General features: G+C 40.1%; 1 protein-coding gene across 4 annotated transcripts in view; it reads left to right on the forward strand.

The window, feature by feature from the left end:
* Positions 1–19,005, forward strand: part of OPHN1 (oligophrenin 1) — a 559,535-nt gene that overhangs the window by 502,670 nt on the left and 37,860 nt on the right. For all 4 annotated transcript variants that reach the window (XM_047715714.1, XM_047715717.1, XM_047715716.1 and 1 more), the window contains exons 22-23: positions 16,882–17,047; positions 18,086–18,136. In XM_047715714.1, the coding sequence (XP_047571670.1) occupies positions 16,882–17,047; positions 18,086–18,136 (217 nt within the window). The remainder of the gene's footprint in view (positions 1–16,881; positions 17,048–18,085; positions 18,137–19,005) is intronic.

Raw genomic sequence — 19,005 nt, forward strand, 5'->3', positions numbered from 1 at the left:
ACATCAAATATTCTTTCCCGCTTTATCGAAGATTAATTGACCATATAGTTGTGATTCATTTCTGGGATTTCTATTCTGTTCCATTGATCTATGTGTCTATTTTTGTGCCAGTACCATACTGTTTTGATCACTACAGATTTGTAATATATCTTGAAGTCCAGAATTGTGGTGCTACCAGCTTGGCTTTTCTTTTTCAAGGTTACTTTGGCTATTTGGGGTCTTTTGTGGTTCCACGCAAATTTTAGGATTGTTTATTCTAGCTCTGTGAAAAATGCTGTTGTTATTTTGATAGGGATTGAATTAAACATGTAGATTGCTTTGGGTGGGCAATATAGATTTTTCACAGTATTTTTTCTTCCAATCCATGAGTGTAGGATATTTTTCCATTTCTTTGTGTCATCCTCAATTTCTTTCATCAGTGTTTTGTAGTTTTCAGAGTACAGATCTTTTACCTCTTTGGTTAGGTTTCTTCCTGGGTATCTTACAGGTTTTGGTGCAACTGTAAATGGAATAAATTCCTTGATTTCTCTTTCTTCTGCCTCATTGCTAGTGTATAGAAGTGCAACTGACTTCTGTGCATTGAATTTATATCCCGCCACTGTGCTGAATTCCTGTATGAGTTCTAGCAACTTTGGGGTGGAGCCTTTTGAGTTTTCTATATCGAGTGTCATGTCATCTGCAAATAGTGAATGTTTCACTTCTTCCTGGTGATCTGGATGCCTTTTATTTCTTTTTGCTGTATGCTTCCTGTGGCTGGGCCTTCCAGCGCTATGTTAAATAATAGTGGTGAGAATAGACATCCCTTGTCTTGTTCCTGACCATAGAGGCAAAGCTCAGTTTTTCCCCATAGGGATGATATTAGCAATGGGTTTTTCGTAAATGGCCTTTATTACGTTGAGGTATGTTAGAGGGTCCCTCTAACCCTACTTTGTTGAGGGTTTTTATCATGAATGGATGTTGCACATTGTCACATTTTTCCCCTGCATCTATTGAAAGATCGTATGGTTCTTTTCCTTTCTTTTGCTAATGTGGCATATCATGTAGATTGATTGTTGAATAGTGAGCCACGCTTGCAGCCCAGGAATACATCCCAGTTGATCCTGGTGAATGATTCTTTTAATGTACTGTTGGATTTGGTTTGCTAGTATTTTATTGAGAATTTTTGCAACCATATTCATCAGGGATGTTGGCCTCTTGTTCTCTTGTTTAATGGAGTCTTTATCTGGTTTTGGTATCAGGGTAATGCTGGCCTCAGAGAATGAATTGAGAAGTTTTTCTTCCATTTCTATTTTTTGGAATAGGTAGTAACTGTTCTTTAAATGTTTGGTAGAATTCCCCTGGGAAGCCATCTGGCCCTGGACTTTTATTTGTTGCGAGACTTTTGATTGCTGATTCAATTTCTTTGCTGGTTTTCAGTTTGCTGAAGTGTTCTATATCTTCCCGTTTCACTTTTGGTCATTTATATGTTGGGAATATAAATGTATCTATTCAGGAATGTATCAGTTTCTTCCAGGTTGTCCACTTTGCTGGCATGTAGTTTTTCACAATATTCTAATTGCTTGCATATCCACGGTTTTGGTTATTTCTCCTTTCTCATTTGTGATTTTATTTATTTGGGTCCTTTCTCTTTTCTTTTTTGGCTAAGTATGGCTAGAGGTGTATCAACTTTATTTACTTTTTTCAAATAAACAGTTCATGCTTTCATTGATCTGTTTTTTTTCAAATATTTTCTTTTTTAAAAAATTTACTTTAATTTTTTTCAGTGTTCCAAAATTCATCTTATATGTACCACACCCAGTGCTCCATGCAATACGTGCCCTCTATAATACCCACCAGGAGGCTTACCCCCTACCCTCTCCCCTCCAAAACCCTCAGTTTCTTTCTCAGAGTCCACAGTCCTTCATGGTTTTTCTCCCCTTCCTGTTTCCCCCAACTCACTTCTCCTCTCCATCTCCCAATATCTTCCATGCTATTCCTTATGCTCCACAAGTAAGTAAAACCATATGATAATTGACTCTCTCTGCTTGACTTATTTCACTCAACATAATCTACTCCAGCCCTGTCCATGTTGATACAAAAGTTGGGTATTCATCCTTTCTGATGGAGGCATAAATCTCCATTGTATATATGTACCATATCTTCTTTATCCATTTGTTGTAAGGCATTTTGGCTCTTTCCACATTTTGGCGAATGTCGCCACTGCTGCTATGAACATTGGGGTGCAGATGGACCTTCTTTTCACTACACCTGTGTCTTCGGGGTAAATACCAAATAGGGCAAATGCAGGTTCATAGGGTAGCTCTACTTTTAATTTCTTATTTTTTTAAGATTTTATTTATTTATTTGACAGACAGCGATCACAAGAAGGCAGAGAGGCAGGCAGAGAGAGAGGGAGAAGCAGGCTCCCTGCTGAGCAGAGAGCCCAATGCGGGGCTTGATTCCAGAACCTTGAGATCATGACCTGAGCTGAAGGCAGAGGCTTAACCCACTAAACCACCCAGTTGCCCCTACTTTTAATTTCTTAATGAATCTCTACCCTGTTTTCCAAAGTAGCTGCACCAACTTCATTCCCAACAACAGTGTAAGAGGGTTCCCATCTTTCCACATCCACTGCAACATTATCGTTTACTGTCTTGTTGATTTTGGCCACCCTGACTGGTATAAAGTGTCATCTCAATGTGGTTTTGATTTGAATCTCCCTGATGGCTAATGATGATGAACATTTTTTTCATATTTCTGTTAGCCATTTGTATGGCTTCTTGGAGAAGTGTCTGTTCATGTCTTCTGCCTATTTTAGACACGATTATCTGTTTTGTGTGTGTTGAGTTTGAGGAGTTCTTTATAGATCTTGGATATCAGCCCTTTGTCTATAGTGTCATTTGCAAATATCTTCTCCCATTCCATGGGTTGCCTCTTTGTTTTATTGACTTCTTTGCTGTGCAGAAGTTTTTGATCTTAATGAAGTCACAAAAGTTCCTTTTCACTTTTGATTCCTTTGTCTTTGGAGACATATCTTGAAAGAAGTTGTTGTGGCCGATGTCAAAGAGGATACTGCCTATGTTCTCCTCTAGGATTCTGATGGATTCCTGTCTCACGTTGAGGTCTTTTATCCATTTTGAGTTTATATTTGTATATAGTGTAAGAGAATGGTTGAGTTTCATTCTTCTATACATAGCTGCCCAATTTTCACAGCACCATTTATTGAAGAGACTATCTTTTCTCCACTGTATTTTTTTTTTTTCTGCTTTGTTGGATTATTTGACCATAGAATTGAGGGTCCATATCTGGGCTCTCTACTCCGGCAACGTCATGCCCCAAATCTTGTTTTTTCTTTTTCAACATTTCCTTAGTATTTCAGGGTCTCTTCAGGATTCATACAAATTTTAGGATTGTTTGTTCCAGCTCTTTGAAAAATGCTGGTGAAATTTTGATCGGAATGGCATTGAAAGTATAGATTCCTCTAGGCAGTATAGACATTTTAACAATGTTTATTCTTCCAATCCGTGAGCATGGAATACTCTTTTTGTGTCTTCTTCAATTTCTTTCATGAGTGTTCTGTAGTTCTTTGAGTACAGATCCTGTACCTCTTTGGTTAGGTTTGTTCCCAAGTATCTTTTGGTTCTTAGTGCTATCGTAAATGGAATTGATTCTCTAATTTCCCTCTCTGTATTTTCATTGTTAGTGTATAAGAAAGCAACAGGTTTCTGTACATTGACTTTGTATCCTGCCTCATTACTGAATTGCTGTATGAGTTTGGGGGTGGAATCTTTTGTGTTTTCCATATAAAATATCATGTTATCTGCAAAGAGAAAGAGTTTTACTTCTTCATTGCCAATTTGAATACTTTTTATTTCTCTTTGTTGTCTGATTGCTGTTGCTAGGACTTCTAATACTATGTTGAACAAGAGTGGTAAGAGTGGGCATCCTTGTCATGTTCCTGATCTCAAAGGGAAGGCTGTCAGCTTATTCCCATTGAGGATGATATTTGCTGTGGGTTTTCACAAATAGATTTTATGAAGTTGAAGAATGTTCCCTCTATCTCTATACTTTGAAGCATTTTAATCAGGAACGGATGCTGGATTTTGTCAATTGCTTTTTCTGCATCAATTGAGAGGACCATGTGGTTTTTCTCTCTTCTCATATTGATTATTTCTATCACATTGATTGATTTGCGAATGTTGAACCATCCTTGCAACCCAGGGATGAATCCTACCTTATCATGGTGGATAATCTTTTTATTTTTTTTATCATTTTTTAAATTTATTTTCAGCATAACAGTATTCATTGTTTTTGTACCACACCCAGTGCTCCATGCAGCCTGTGCCCTCTCTAATACCCACCACCTGGTTCCCCCAACCTCCCACACCCCCACCTCTTCAAACCCTTCAGATTGTTTTTCAGAGTCCATAGTCTCTCATTGTTCACAAACACTCCCCTTCCAATTTCCCCCAACTCCCTTCCCCTAACTCCCCATGTCCTCCATGCTATTTGTTATGCTCCACAAATAAGTGAAACCATATGATAATTGACTCTCTCTGCTTGACTTATTTCACTCAGCATAATCTCTTCCAGTCTCGTCCATGTTGCTACAAAAGTTAGGTATTCATCCTTTCTGATGGAGGCATAATACTCCATAGTGTATATGGACCACATCTTCCTTATCCATTCGTCCATTGAAGGGCATCGTGGTTCTTTCCACAGTTTGGCGACCGTGGCCATTGCTGTTATAAACATTGGGGTACAGATGGACCTTCTTTTCACTACATCTGTATCTTTGGGGTAAATACCCAGTAGTGCAATGGCAGGGTCATAGGGAAGTTCTATTTATAATTTCTTGAGGAATCTCCATACTGTTCTCTAAAGAGGCTGCACCAACTTGCATTCCCACCAACAGTGGAACAGGGTTCCTCTTACTCCACATCCCCTCCAACGCATGTTGTTTCCTGTCTTGCTAATTTTGGCCATTCTAACTGGTGTAAGGTGGTATCTCAATGTGATTTTATTTTATTTTATTTTTTTTAAAGATTTTATTTATTTATTTGACAGAGAGAGATCACAAGCAGGCAGAGAGGCAGGCAGAGAGAGAGGAGGAAGCAGGCTCCCTGCTGAGCAGAGAGCCTGATGCGGGGCTCGATCCCAGGACCCTGAGATCATGACCTGAGCCGAAGGCAGCGGCCTAACCCACTGAGCCACCCAGGCGCCCCCCTCAATGTGATTTTAATTTGAATCTCCCTGATGGCTAGTGATGATGAACATGTTTTCATGTGTCTGATAGCCATTTGTATGTCCTCATTGGAGAAGTGTCTGTTCATATCTTCTGCCCATTTTTAGATATGATTATCTGTTTTGTGTGTGTTGAGTTTGACGAGTTCTTTATTGATCCTGGATATCAATCTTTTGTCTGTACTGTCATTTGCAAATATCTTCTCTCATTCCGTGGGTTGCCTCTTTGTTTTCTTGACTGTTTCCTTTGCTGTGCAGAAGCTTTTGATCTTGATGAAGTCCCAAAAGTTTATTTGGGCTTTTGTTTCCTTTGCCTTTGGAGACATATCTTTTTTTTTTTTTTTTTTTACAGCTTTATAAACATATATTTTTATCCCCAGGGGTACAGGTCTGTGAATCGCCAGGTTTACACACTTCACAACACTCACCATAGCACATACCCTCCCCGATATCCATAACCCCACCCCCTCTCCCAACCCCCTCCCCCCATCAACCCTCAGTTTGTTTTGTGAGATTAAGAGTCACTTATGGTTTGTCTCCCTCCCAATCCCATCTTGTTTCATTTACTCTTCTCCTACCCCCTCGACCCCCCATGTTGCATCTCCTCTCCCTCATATCAAGGAGATCATATGATAGTTGTCTTTCTCCGATTGACTTATTTCGCTAAGCATGATACCCTCTAGTTCCATCCACGTCGTCGCAAATGGCAAGATTTCATTTCTTTTGATGGCTGCATAGTATTCCATTGTGTATATATACCACATCTTCTTTATCCATTCGTCTGTAGATGGACATCTAGGTTCTTTCCATAGTTTGGCTATTGTAGACATTGCTGCTATAAATATTCGGGTGCATGTGCCCCTTCGGATCACTATGTTTGTATCTTTAGGGTAAATACCCAGCAGTGCAATTGCAGGGTCATAGGGTAGTTCTATTTTCAACATTTTAAGGAACCTCCATGCTGTTTTCCAGAGTGGTTGCACCAGCTTGCATGCCCACCAACAGTGTAGGAGGGTTCCCCTTTCTCCGCATCCTCGCCAGCATCTGTCATTTCCTGACTTGTTAATTTTAGCCATTCTGACTGGTGTGAGGTGATATCTCATGGTGGTTTTGATTTGTATTTCCCTGATGCCGAGTGATATGGAGCACTTTTTCATGTGTCTGTTGGCCATCTGGATGTCTTCTTTGCAGAAATGTCTGTTCATGTCCTCTGCCCATTTCTTGATTGGATTATTTGTTCTTTGGATGTTGAGTTTGCTAAGTTCTTTATAGATTTTGGACACTAGCCCTTTATCTGATATGTCATTTGCAAATATCTTCTCCCATTGGGTCGGGCCTGGTTAGTACTTGGATGGAGACATATCTTGAAAGAAGTTGCTGTGGCTGATATCGAAGAGGTTACTGCCTATGTTCTCCTCTAGGATTCTGATGGATTCCTATCTCACGTTGAGGTCTTTTATCCATTTTGAGTTATCTTTGTGTACGGTGTAAGAGAATGGTCGAGTTTCATTCTTCTACATATAGCTGCCCAGTTTTCCCAGCACCATTTATTGAAGAGACTGTCTTTTTTCCGCTGCATATTTTTTCCTGTTTTGTCGAAGATTAACTGACCATAGAGTTGAGGGTCCATATCTGGGCTCTCTACTCTGTTCCACTGGTCTATGTGTCTGTTTTTATGCCAGTACCATGCTGTCTTGGTAATCACAGCTTTGTAGTAAAGCTTGAAATCAGGTAACGTGATGCCCCCAGTTTTATTTTTGTTTTTCAACATTTCCTTAGCGATTCAGGGTCTCTTCTGGTTCCATACAGATTTTTGGATTATTTGCTCCAGCTCTTTGAAAAATACCGGTGGAATTTTGATCAGAATGGCATTAAAAGTATAGATTGCTCTAGGCAGTATATACATTTTAACAACGTTTATTCTTCTGATCCAAGAGCATGGAATGGTCTTCCATTTTTTGTGTCTTCTTCAATTTCCTTCATGAGTGTTCTGTAGTTCCTCGCATACACATCCTTTACCTCTTTGGTTAGGTTTACTCCCAGGTATCTTATGGTTCTTGGTGCTATAGTAAATGGGATCGATTCTCTAATTTTCCTTTCTGTATTTTCATTGTTAGTGTATAAGAAAGCCACTGATTTCTGTACATTGACTTTGTATCCTGCCACGTTACTGAATTGCTGTATGAGTTCTAGTAGTTTGGGGGTGGAGTCTTTTGGGTTTTCCATATAAAGAATCATGTCATCTGCAAAGAGAGAGAGTTTGACTTCTTCATTGCCAATTTGGATACCTTTTATTTCTCTTTGTTGTCTGATTGCTGTTGCTAGGACTTCTAATACTATGTTGAACAAGAGTGGTGAGAGTGGGCATCCTTGTCGTGTTCCTGATCTCAACGGGAAGGCTGCAAGCTTTTTCCCATTGAGGATGATATTTGCTGTGGGTCTTTCATAATAGATTTGATGAAGTTCAGGAATGTTCCCTCTATCCCTATACTTTGAAGCGTTTTAATTAGGAACAGATGCTGGATTTTGTGAAATGCTTTTCCTGCATCAATTGAGAGGACCATGTGGTTCTTCTCTCTTCTCTTATTAATTTGTTCTATCACATTGATTGATTTGCGAATGTTGAACCATCCTTGTAACCCAGGGATGAATCCCACCTGGTCATGGTGGATAATCTCTTTAATGTGCTGTTGGATCCTGTTTGCTAAGATTCTCTTAACAAGAGAATCTTAGCATCCATATTCATCATTGATATTGGTCTGAAATTCTCCTTTTTGGTAGGGTCTTTGCCTGGTTTGGGGATCAGGGTAATGCTGGCTTCATAGAAAGAGTCTGGAAGTTTTCCTTCTGCTTCAATTTTTTGAAACAGCTTCAGGAGAAGAGGTGTTATTTCTTCTTTGAAAGTTTGGCAGAATTCCCCATGGAATCCGTCAGGTCCTGGGCTCTTGTTTTTTGGGAGGTTTTTGATCACTGCTTCAATCTCGTTACTAGATATCGGTCTATTTAGGTTGTCGATTTCTTCCCGGTTCAATTTTGGGAGTTTACAGTTTTCCAGGAATGCATCCATTTCATCTAGGTTGCTTAGCTTATTGGCATATAACTGTTGATAATAACTTCTGATGATTGTTTCTACTTCCTTGGTGTTAGTTGTGATCTCTCCCTTTTCATTCATAATTTTATGAATTTGGGCTTTCTCTCTTTTCTTTTGGATTAGTGTGGCCAATGGTTTATTGGTCTTATTGATTCTTTCAAAAAACCAACTTCTGGTTTCTACCTCATTGATCTCTGCTCTAATCCTGATTATTTCCCTTCTTATGTGTGGAGTTGGTTTGATTTGTTGTTGATTCTCCAGTTCTTTAAGGTGTACAGACAGCTGGTGTATTCTGGATTTTTCAATTTTTTTGAGGGATGTTTGGATGGCTATGTATTTCCCCCTTAGGACTGCCTTTGCTGTATCCCATAAGTTTGGGACTGAAGTGTCTTCATTCTCATTGGTTTCCATGAATTGTTTCAGTTTTTCTTTGATCTCCTGGTTGATCTAAGCATTCTTAAGCCCGGTGGTCTATAGCTTCCAGGTGCTTGAGTTCCTTCTGAACTTTTCCTTGTGATTGAGCTCCAGTTTCAAAGCATTGTGATCTGAGAATATGCAGGGAATAATCTCAGTCTTTTGGTATTGGTTGAGTCCTGATTTGTGACCCAGTATGTGGTCTCTTCTTGAGAAGGTTCCATGTGCACTTGAGAAGAATGAGTGTTCTATTTTTTTAGGGTAGAATATTCTGTTATATATCTATTGAGGTCCATCTGGCCCTATGTGTCATTCAATGCTCTTGTTTCTTTATTGATTTTCTGCTTCGATGATCTGTCTATTTCTGAGAGAGGCATGTTAAGATCTCCTACTATTAATGTATTCATATCAATATGACTCTTTATCTTGATTAACAGTTTTCTTATGTAATTGGCTGCTCCCATATTGGAGGCATAGATATTTACAATTGTTAGATCATCTTGGTGGATAGTCCCTTTAAGAATGATGTAGTGTTCTTCTGTATCTCTGACTACGGTCTTTAGTTTAAAATCTAATTTATTTGATATGAGAATCGCTACCCCAGCCTTCTTTTGAGGCCCATTGGCATGAAAGATGCTTCTCCATCCCTTCACTTTCAGTCTGGTGTATCTTTAGGTTCAAAATGGGTCTCTTGTAGACAACGTATGGATGGGTCCTGTCGTTTTATCCAATCTGCTACCCTGTGTTGTTTTATGGGTACATTTAGGCCATTCACATTGAGAGTAATTATTGATAGATACGTTTTTATTGACATCGTGTTACCTTTGAAGTCTTTCTTTCTGTAGATTGTCTCTAGATTTCTGTTCAATGCTATTCTTAGGATTTTTCCTCTTTTATAGAACCCCCCTTAATATTTCCTGCAGTGGTGGCTTGGTGGTTGCATAGTCTTTTAAGCCTTGCCGGTCTTGAAAACTCTTTATCTCTCCATCCATTTTGAATGTCAGTCTTGCTGGATAAAGTATTCTTGGCTGCATGTTCTTCTCATTTAGTGCCCTGAATATATCTTGCCATCCCTTTCTGGCTTGCCAGGTCTCTGTGGACAGGTCTGACGTTATTCTGATGGGCTTTCCTCTGTAAGTAAGTTGCCTCTTCGTCCTAGTGTCTTTCAAGAGATTGTATCTTAATTATGATTCCTCAATTTGACTATCAGGTGCCTTTATGTTTTTTTGGAATCTATAATCTTGGGTGGAGATCGTTCGGCCTCTAGTGCATGAACGCTGGTTCCATTCGCGAGATTGGGAAAATTTTCATGAAGAACTTGTTCCACTATATCTTCTAGACTTCTTTCTTTCTCCTCCCTTTCATGGATTCCAATAATTCTGATGTTGAAACGTTTCATGGCATCATTTATTTCCCTGATTCTGTTTTCGTGGCTTCTAAGCTGTTTGTTCCAGTCTTCCTCCTGATCCTTTCTATCTATTTGTCCTCCAGATCACTAATTCTATCTTCTGTCTCAGTTACCCTAGCTTTTAGAGAATTTAGATTAGATTGGAACTCATTCAGAGCATTGTGAACATCATCCCTGGTCGCTTTCAGTTCTGCCCTAATCAATTCCGTTTGGTCATCCATGGCTTTCTCCAACCTAGCTATTGCCTAGATAATTGTTAGCCTGAATTCTCTTTCCGACATATTGTCTATGTTGATAGCTGCTAGCTCTGTTGCAGAAGGTCCATCCTCTGTATTTTTCTTCTGTTGGGCATTCCTCCTCCTAGTCATTTTGGTGAGAGATGACCGAACAGATGTAGCTGGATGTATCGACCGTGGTGCATTCAAGGTGCACCCTGGAACGCTTTTGAGCAATCAGGGTTCCCCACCGAAATGAGAGAAAAAAGAAAAGATAAAGAAAAAAAGAGAGAGAGAGAGACAGGGAAAAAAGGGAAGATAAAAGATAAGGTTCAGCCCAAATGGGCCCCAACGTAAGATTGATGAAGTATACAAACAAAAACAGACAAACAAAAAGACTGATAAAAGTATATGACAAGAGAAAAAAATATATATATGCAAATAAAGGAAGAACCTCATCTAAAAGAACCCCATGTATAAGATTTATATACTATCAGGACAAACACAGAAAGACTGGTGGAAGAAAAAGAAGGGAGAGTGGTTATAAATTCTCAGTGTGGGTGAGGAAGGTTGATTTGATTCTTCCTGGATGTATCTTGATATCTTTTTTAAAGGATTCAACTTTCCTACAATAAAGGGGGATTAAAAATTGGTTTACCTATAGGGGTAGCATTGATTGGGGAAAGGGGATTACCTTGAAATTTAACTCTATATGAATATTAGAAAATAAAAAAGGAATAAACTAGACTAAACTAAAGTTTAGAAAAAAAATTCAAAAAATAGAAATGCAAAAGAAAAACACAGGTGTATGTATCAAAAAGTTCAGGTTAGAAGTTTATTATGGAATTTGATGTACTGGACATCTTACTGTGATGGTAAATAGGTTAAAAATAATCTATATTTAAAAATGAACCAGAATAGTGGGAACGAGTTAAAAATAAAAGTTGTCCTATGAAGTAATGGTTGTTGTTCTCTTGTAGTCTTTTTTTTTTTCCTTTTTCTTTCCTGGTTGGCTTTCTGGGGGAGGGGCCTGCCACGTGGGTTTTCAGTCAATGATGTTCCCTGAGTTAAGTCCTCCTGCCCCCCTCAAGGGAGTGGGCTCTGAGGAAACCAGTTTTTTTTCAGGCTTTTGTTCTCTGGAGGTTTTTATGTTTGTTCACTTTTTTTTTTCTCTTGACTTGACCGCTTTTGATGTTTTTTGTAGGTTTAGAGGAAAGCAAACTGCACCTTGACCTCCCTCTCAGAGAGAAGCCTCAGCCTGGACACCTGTGGGTGCTGCAGAGCCCATCTAAATTCCCCCTTGGCAGCTGGCAGAGCAGGTTCTGAGTTGCGTTCCCTGGGGACGCAGGATCTTCTGCTTGTACCCAAAACCACGGCAGGGGCGGCTGTCTGGGCAGCTCCAGACTGTCAGAGAGTTTCCAAGCAGGGATTGCACACTGAGATTTTCCTGCTGGCCCGGGCTGGGAGTGCCTGGTCTTTCTGGGTCTAAGAGAGCTGGGCTTGTGCGACCTCTCTCAGGGGAGGGTGTGGGTCGCGAGCACAGTCTCAGGCTCTGAAACAATGGTGCGGGTATAAGAGCACTGGGCTGGGCCTTCGCACACCTCTCTCAGGGGAGGGTGAGGGGCGCACTTGTCTTAGTTCTATAGCACGTCTTGTCATTCTGCCATCTGGCGAGGCTCCCAGCCCCTCACAGGAGCCGGACCCCACGTGTTCTTGGGCGCGCTGGCAGCTCAGGGACCAAGACCTGGTTTCTCCGCGGCACTCTCTCTGTCTCAGCGCCAGAGGGACTTAAGTCCCAAGTCCCTGTCCCTAGCCGCCCCATTCCCACAATTCCACCCTCCCTACCCCCCCACCCCCCCACCCCCCTGCGATCCTTTGCTCTTTTGCAGTGCTTTCAACCAGTCTCCAAGTTAATGCTGGTCCCCAGATGCAGGGCACTCTCATATTAGGGGTATTACTTTCCAATTGGTCGCCTCTGGTGGCTCCCTCCCCTTTTTGTTTATCTTCCGATATCAGTCCGACATTCCCACTCCACTTTACCTGCCCACTGGCGTCTTCTGCCCCTGTAGAGATCCTGACATGTATAATTCTGATCTCAGGCTGATTTCATGAGTGATTGGAGTTCTTTGGTAGGTAATCAGCTCACTTTAGGGTACAGGTTGAAACGGCGCCTCCCCCTACTTCCCCGCCATCTTGTCGAACCGTTCTGATATCCTTTTGTAAGATAAAAAATTATCCATCCTCTCTTTAATCTGCAGGTGTCTTTAAGTCTAAAATGAATCTCTTGTTGGCAGCATATTGATGGGTTTATTATTTTATCCACTTCAACACCTTATGTCTTTTGATCGGAGCATTTAGACTGTTTACATTCAGAGTAATTAGTGATAGATACATATTTAGTGCCATTTCATTATTTGTTTTTTTCTGGACATATTCTGTGTTCCTTTCTTGTCCTTTTCAGTTTTGGTCTTTCCTTTCCACTCAAAGAGTCCCCTTTAATATTTCTTGTAGGGATGTTTTAGTGGTTATGAACTCCTTTAATTTTTGTTTCTCTGAGAAACTCTTTTTCTCCCCTTCTATTCTGAATGACAGCCCTGCCACATAGAGTATTCTTGGCTGCATATTTTTCTTATTTAGTACTTTGAATACATCTTGCTTCTGTCTTGCCATGTTTCTATTGAGAAATCTGCAGCTGGCCTTATGAGTCTCCCCTGTAAGTTAGGGAGTTCTTTATCTTTCTGCTTTAAGATATTTTCTTTATCATTATATTTTGAAAATTTAATTACAGCATATTCTATCATTGGCCTGATGTTGTTGATTTTGATGTGAGTTTTCTGTGTGTCTCAGATCTGAATAACTGTTTCTTTCTCCAGATAAGGAAATTTTTAGCTATGATTTGCAGAAGCAAATTTTCTGCTCCCTTTTCTCTCTTCTTCTGGGACTGCTAAAACACAAATGTTATTACATTTGATGGAGTCACTGAGTTCACTAAAAATATTCTCATGTTCCAGAATTACTTTTTCTCTTCTGTTAAGCTTCATTATTTTCTATTATTTTGTCCTCTACATCACTTATTCACTTTTTAGTGTTCATTCCATCAAGTTAGTTTCCAATTTCAGTTATTGCATTTTTCATTTCTGACTGATTCTTTTTTTTTTTTAACTCTTTTGTCTCTGTGGTAAGGGCCTCCTTGAAGTCTTCCATTCTTTTCTCAAGCCCAGCAAATATCCTTGCTACCTTAATTTCTCCATCAGCCATGTTACTTATATCTGTTTCACTTGGATCTCTGGCTGTGACCTAATCTTGTTGTTTCATTTGGGATAAATCCCTGTCTTTGCATTTTTTTCTAAGTATCTGTCTTCTTCTCTGTGTTAGAAAAGCCAGTCATATTTCCTGCTCCTGAGAGTAATGGCTTTATGAAGAAGAGGTCATACAGTATCCATGGACTGGAGCTTCAGGGACTGTCACTGGTGTGTGCTGCTTGTGCTCTGCTATTGTGTCTTGCTGCTCTATCCTTCAGACCAGTCATCCTCAGAGGTTCTCCTTGCCTGCAGTGGGCAGTGTTTGGTACTTCCCCAAATATGGCAAGTTTTAACTATGTGTGCTCTGGTCTGCTATTGAAATGAGAGCTAATACTTCTTCCACTAGAACTGAAGCACTGCAGAGTTTTCTGGTCAGGAGATGTGGTGTGGGCAGGGGTTTCTCTGGTCTTCTACAGAAGGGGCCCACCACACTGTGATTGATGCAAGCTTGACTGAGAAGGGCAGTACCCACCAGAGAGCAATGGTGTGGGACCTGTTGTAAGCAGCTTGTTTTGGTGTTGTAGTGTTTCCTGCAGGCTTTTCTTTGTTTATGCTGGGGGGCTTGGGCAGGGGGAATGGTGCCAGATATCTTGTCCCTGGAGGGGTGCCTCTGTGCACACTGCCTCTCAGGAAAGCACTCCAAGAAGAGCAAATAATCTCCCCACCGCGTGTCCCAGGAATTTTTCAGATTGCTGTTTCCACACTCCGGGTTGTATACTGCCTTCTCTTTAGGAGCAGCACAGTACTCTTCAGGCTCTATCCCAATGAAGCCTGCTGACTTTATTTTCTTTTTAAGAGCAAAAGCCATATTTTATTCATCTTTGCACCCTCTAGGGCACCCAGCACAGTGCCTGGAGAAAATGGAGTTAATTGTTTTTTGAATAAACTCTGTTTCCATATTTGGGTTTCTCTAGTTTCTTCAATTCAGATCATTTACATAAGTTTCTCCCTCATTTCCAGATAAATTTTATATGTAATAGCATTAATGAAAATTGTGAAAATAAAAAAGTATCTATGTGCAATACCACAGTATTATGTCCGATGTATGTATAATTACCCTGTGGCGAGGTGCTCATCAAGGAACATCAGCAGGTGGGATAGTTCTTCCTTATGTAGACTGGCCAGCATACTGACCTATCCTTTCAAATGCCAGCGGGTCCCTCCATCATTTTGGCAAATCAAAAAGGCCAGTATAGTTAATTTTTCAAAATATTAACCACAAATGCATCTTCTAAATTGAAAATGAAAGTTCATTAGGTGCTTATTTGTTTTTTTTAATTTTTATTTAAATTCAATTTGATTAACATAGTATATATTATTAGTTTCAGAGGTAGAATTTAGTGATTCATCAGTTGTATGTAACGCCAAGTGCTCATTACTTCAAGCCTGCTGACTTTTAAAACTCTAGGGTTTAGTAATGTGGTGTGAGCGGGGGCCTGTGCTGGTCTGCTTGTGCTGGGATTGAGGTGAGCTTGACAGAGAAGAGCATTTGTGCCAGAGGGCGGGAGGGTGGGACTTGGTATAAGCAAGTTAAGCAGCCAGTGTAAGGGCAGAGCTGCCCTCTGTAGGTAGATCTGTGTTTGTGTTAAAGGGTCAGGGAAGAAAGAGGCACCAGCCAACTCCTTTGTCCCCAAAGAGGCGTCCCCATGAACTCTGCTTTCAGGATGGTGTTCCAGGAAGAGCGAATAATCTCCCCTCTATGTGCCCCAAGTGTTCCTCAGATCACTATTTCCATGCCGTCTCCCCCTTGGTTGTTGGCTTGCCTCTCTCCAAGAGTAGGAAGCTCCCTCAGAGCTCTATCACAGCCAAGCATGCCAAACTTTAAAACAGTAGTCTTTAAACGCCCCTGGTTGGAACTCATGAAAATCAGCTGTTCCCATTTTCCCAGCCAATGGTTTTGGGGGTGCATTCCCCTGTGTGCTCCTCTCTTTCTTGTCTTTCTCCATGACCATGGCTCCTTCCTTCCACCACACCCCTGATCCATTTCTCCCCCAAACCAAGTGTCCACACTTACTAGCTTCTTTGATGTGCTTCCTCTCTCCTTAGTTGTGGAGTTTGTTCTTCCAGTCTTCAGGTTGATTTCTGGAGTATTTAGAATGATTTGATAATTATCTAGCTGTGTTTGAGAGACAAAATGAGTCTAGAGTCCTACTCCACCACCATCTTAGCTCCCGTCTCTGCCCTCCCACCCCCAGCTAACAACTTTGCATAGTTGTACACACGCCTGGTGTTCATCAGGCCATGAGTACTTTCTATGGATTTTTCCACTTAAATGCATATTTTTTTGACCTGACCCAAAGCCTTGTAAGTTTATGTACAATATGTATTGGCTAAGTATTTGTACAAAATGGATTTGCTTATGCTTTGTGGTTGGGCCCAAGTTTCTGCTATTAAGAAGAATATATTTGTGCCAATTGTTTTTCCTATTTTTTGGCAGTTAATTCCCTTGGCCTGTTCCCCAAATTGGAACCACTGGATCAACAAGTATGAACTATCTCAAATGTATGATTTTACATTTAATCAACATTTTTCCAGAATTCTTTATGGCTATATAGATATAATTTTTATGGCTATGTAGATAGAAAAAGCCCAGTGTACAGTGCTTCCAGCAAGTGCATTAGTGTCTCTCATGCCAAAACCCCTGCTAAATCCATTTCATAAAAAATTATATATATTTATTTTATATTAACTAACGTGGAAACCAGAGACATAGATGCAAGGAGGCAAGTTAGGGGACTGCTGTGATAGTCAATATCTAAGTAAAAAGGATCTGAGTTTGGGTAATTATGAATTTAACACATTCAAATTCATCATCAATAATTGACTAAATGCCTACTATGTGCCAGGCTCATACTAAAAATGTTAGTATCTAATTAAAATTTTAGTATCTTTGTAACATGATGTATTATTGGCCTTCATTATATAGATGAGGTAACTAAGACTTAGCAAATTGATATGACATACCCTAGGTCACAAAAATTGAAGTTCTAGAGCTGGGTTTCAAACAGACTTTCTGAAGGATTAAGCTGTTGGAAGAATTACACACACACACACACACACACACACACACACACACACACACAAAAGAAAAGAAAAGAAATCCAGAGTTGTTAGTGACCAAAAATAAGTGGGTGCTAAGGGAGGTAGCCCAGATAACTCCAATACTGGGTGCTTGTTCATGAATAGTGTTCCATTTGGCTTATCATTCAACTATGTGTTCTCTTTCAGGAGACTCTGACAGTTTCAGCAAAGTGCGGCCTCCAGGAGAAAAGCCTACCATTGTTCGTCCCCCAGTGAGGCCTCCAGATCCTCCGTGCCGGGCAACTATTCCCCAAAAGCCAGAACCAAAGCCAGATATTGTGGTTAGCAATGCAGGGGAAATCCCATCATCTGTGTAAGTAGAGTTTTTCCTAAACCTTGGAGTAAGGCTCATCTTAGGCCACCAGGAGTTCTTTCAGGATCTTCATAATGGTTTTGAAGGGTACACAGTGCACAACCCCAGGATATCACTCACTTCATAGTCTAAGGAAATTTCACAGACAAGCCCTGTTTGTACTGTTCCACTCAGCACCCAAGGGTGAGAGATTTAACTAATGCTTCCCCGATTTATGTAGGGTGATAAGATTACCTTCTGTTTTCATGCTCCCTTGGCTCTGGAAGTTTTTCATACTTTCTTATTATTGCTACTGTTTTTTAAAGAAATTTAATGAACAGATTTGTTCATTGTACTTGTGCCTTCAGGCTTTTTTTTTAAATCAATGATATGATTTTTAAAAAGTCTTCTGAAATGACTCAGATTCTCCAGAGAGCCTCTTGTAGGGTAAGAACTGAGCCAATGTGCAGCAGGTTTTCCTGAAGTGGGACTGGAAGCCAAGGAACAAGGTATAAAGCAGCTAATGCAGGGCCACAGCACCTCTCAAGGACCAGCCTTGTATGGTCGCAACTAGCCTGACTGGTCCCTCTTCAGCTAGTGTTTGGGACCCCTCTCATACACTGCCTCCCAGTATACCTTTTTCTTGTGTCTCTTGTTTTCCATAACTGTAAGATGTGGGAATAAGAATAACAAAGCCTCTATCATGTTGATTAAGTAGCTAAGTATATTTATGAAAATGTCAAAAATTTATACATTGAACCCAAGGATTTGTTTCACTTATTTCTCAAAAGAATAACCTGAATAAAAAACACATTTAGGCCACTCTGAACCATGGGAAAGCAAAGGGCATTAGGCATAGCCTTGGGGGTACTTATGGTCTTTGAGTCATTTCACATTCTGATATTTGAGTTTCTCCTTAGACCCAGGTCCTTTGCAAGTGAGGGAAGACCCTTCAATTGGTGGCCTGTCTGGTTTATAATTTTTGTCTTGTTCATTGTCTATTGGTTTTCATACACAATCCAGAGCAACTCATGAGACTTGATTGGCCTCTGTTTGCAGGGTGGCTTCCAGGACCAGGTTTTTTGAAACAGCTTCCCGAAAAACAGGAAGGTAAGACACATAGATGACAGAAGAGAAATCATATTACTTTTTACTAAATGGATCATGAGCATCACAGTTGCTCTTACATTCTATTTTTCTGTTTCTCTGCAGCTCCATCTCTGTCTCTCTGTCCCTTTCTCTCCCCTAGTTCTGTCTCTCTGTTTCCTAGTCTCTCCCTGTACATCTGTTTTTGTCTCTGTACATATGTTTCTCTGTGTTTGTTTTTCTATCTGTCTCTCTCATGCTGTTTCTTTCTCTGTGTCTTTGTCATTCTCAGTCTCTTTCTGTCTCTCTTTGCGTTTTTGTACTCATATCTCTGTTTCTGTCTTTGTCTCTCTGTCTCCCTATTTGTTGGTTTTACTCTTTTTCTGTATCTCTGTATTTTCTGTATTTCTGTCTCTCTTTCTTTGCCTGCTTCTGTATCTGTTGTATCTTTCAGTCTCTATGTTTTTCTATCTCTTCCTCTCTTATGCTTCTCTCTCTCTCTCTGTCTCTCTCTCTCACACACACATACAGTACTTACATGCTAAGTAAAATTGCACAAAAGCATGACATTCAATGTAGGTCTTATTTTTTTGTTCATTTACTTATTTAGACTCTATTATATTCTAAAAGGGCAGCTAATAGGAATATATAAACGTAATAACACTCTAACCTAAACAGCCTTAGAATAAGCATAGCTAAACATTAGGTGGTGTGATATAAATAACCTGGAAATAATTGAGAGAACAAAAATACAAACAGGTTCTTGCTTTCCACTCTAGACCCACTAAAACAGAATCTCCAAGAGTGGGACCTGGGAATCTCTTTTTTTGTTTGTTTGTTTTATTTCCTTCTTTTCTACCTTCCTTCCAGTTAGTTTGTTTTCAAAACTTCTA

This window comes from Lutra lutra, chromosome X, assembly GCF_902655055.1.
Source record: "Lutra lutra chromosome X, mLutLut1.2, whole genome shotgun sequence".
Taxonomy (NCBI): Eukaryota; Metazoa; Chordata; class Mammalia; order Carnivora; family Mustelidae; genus Lutra; species Lutra lutra.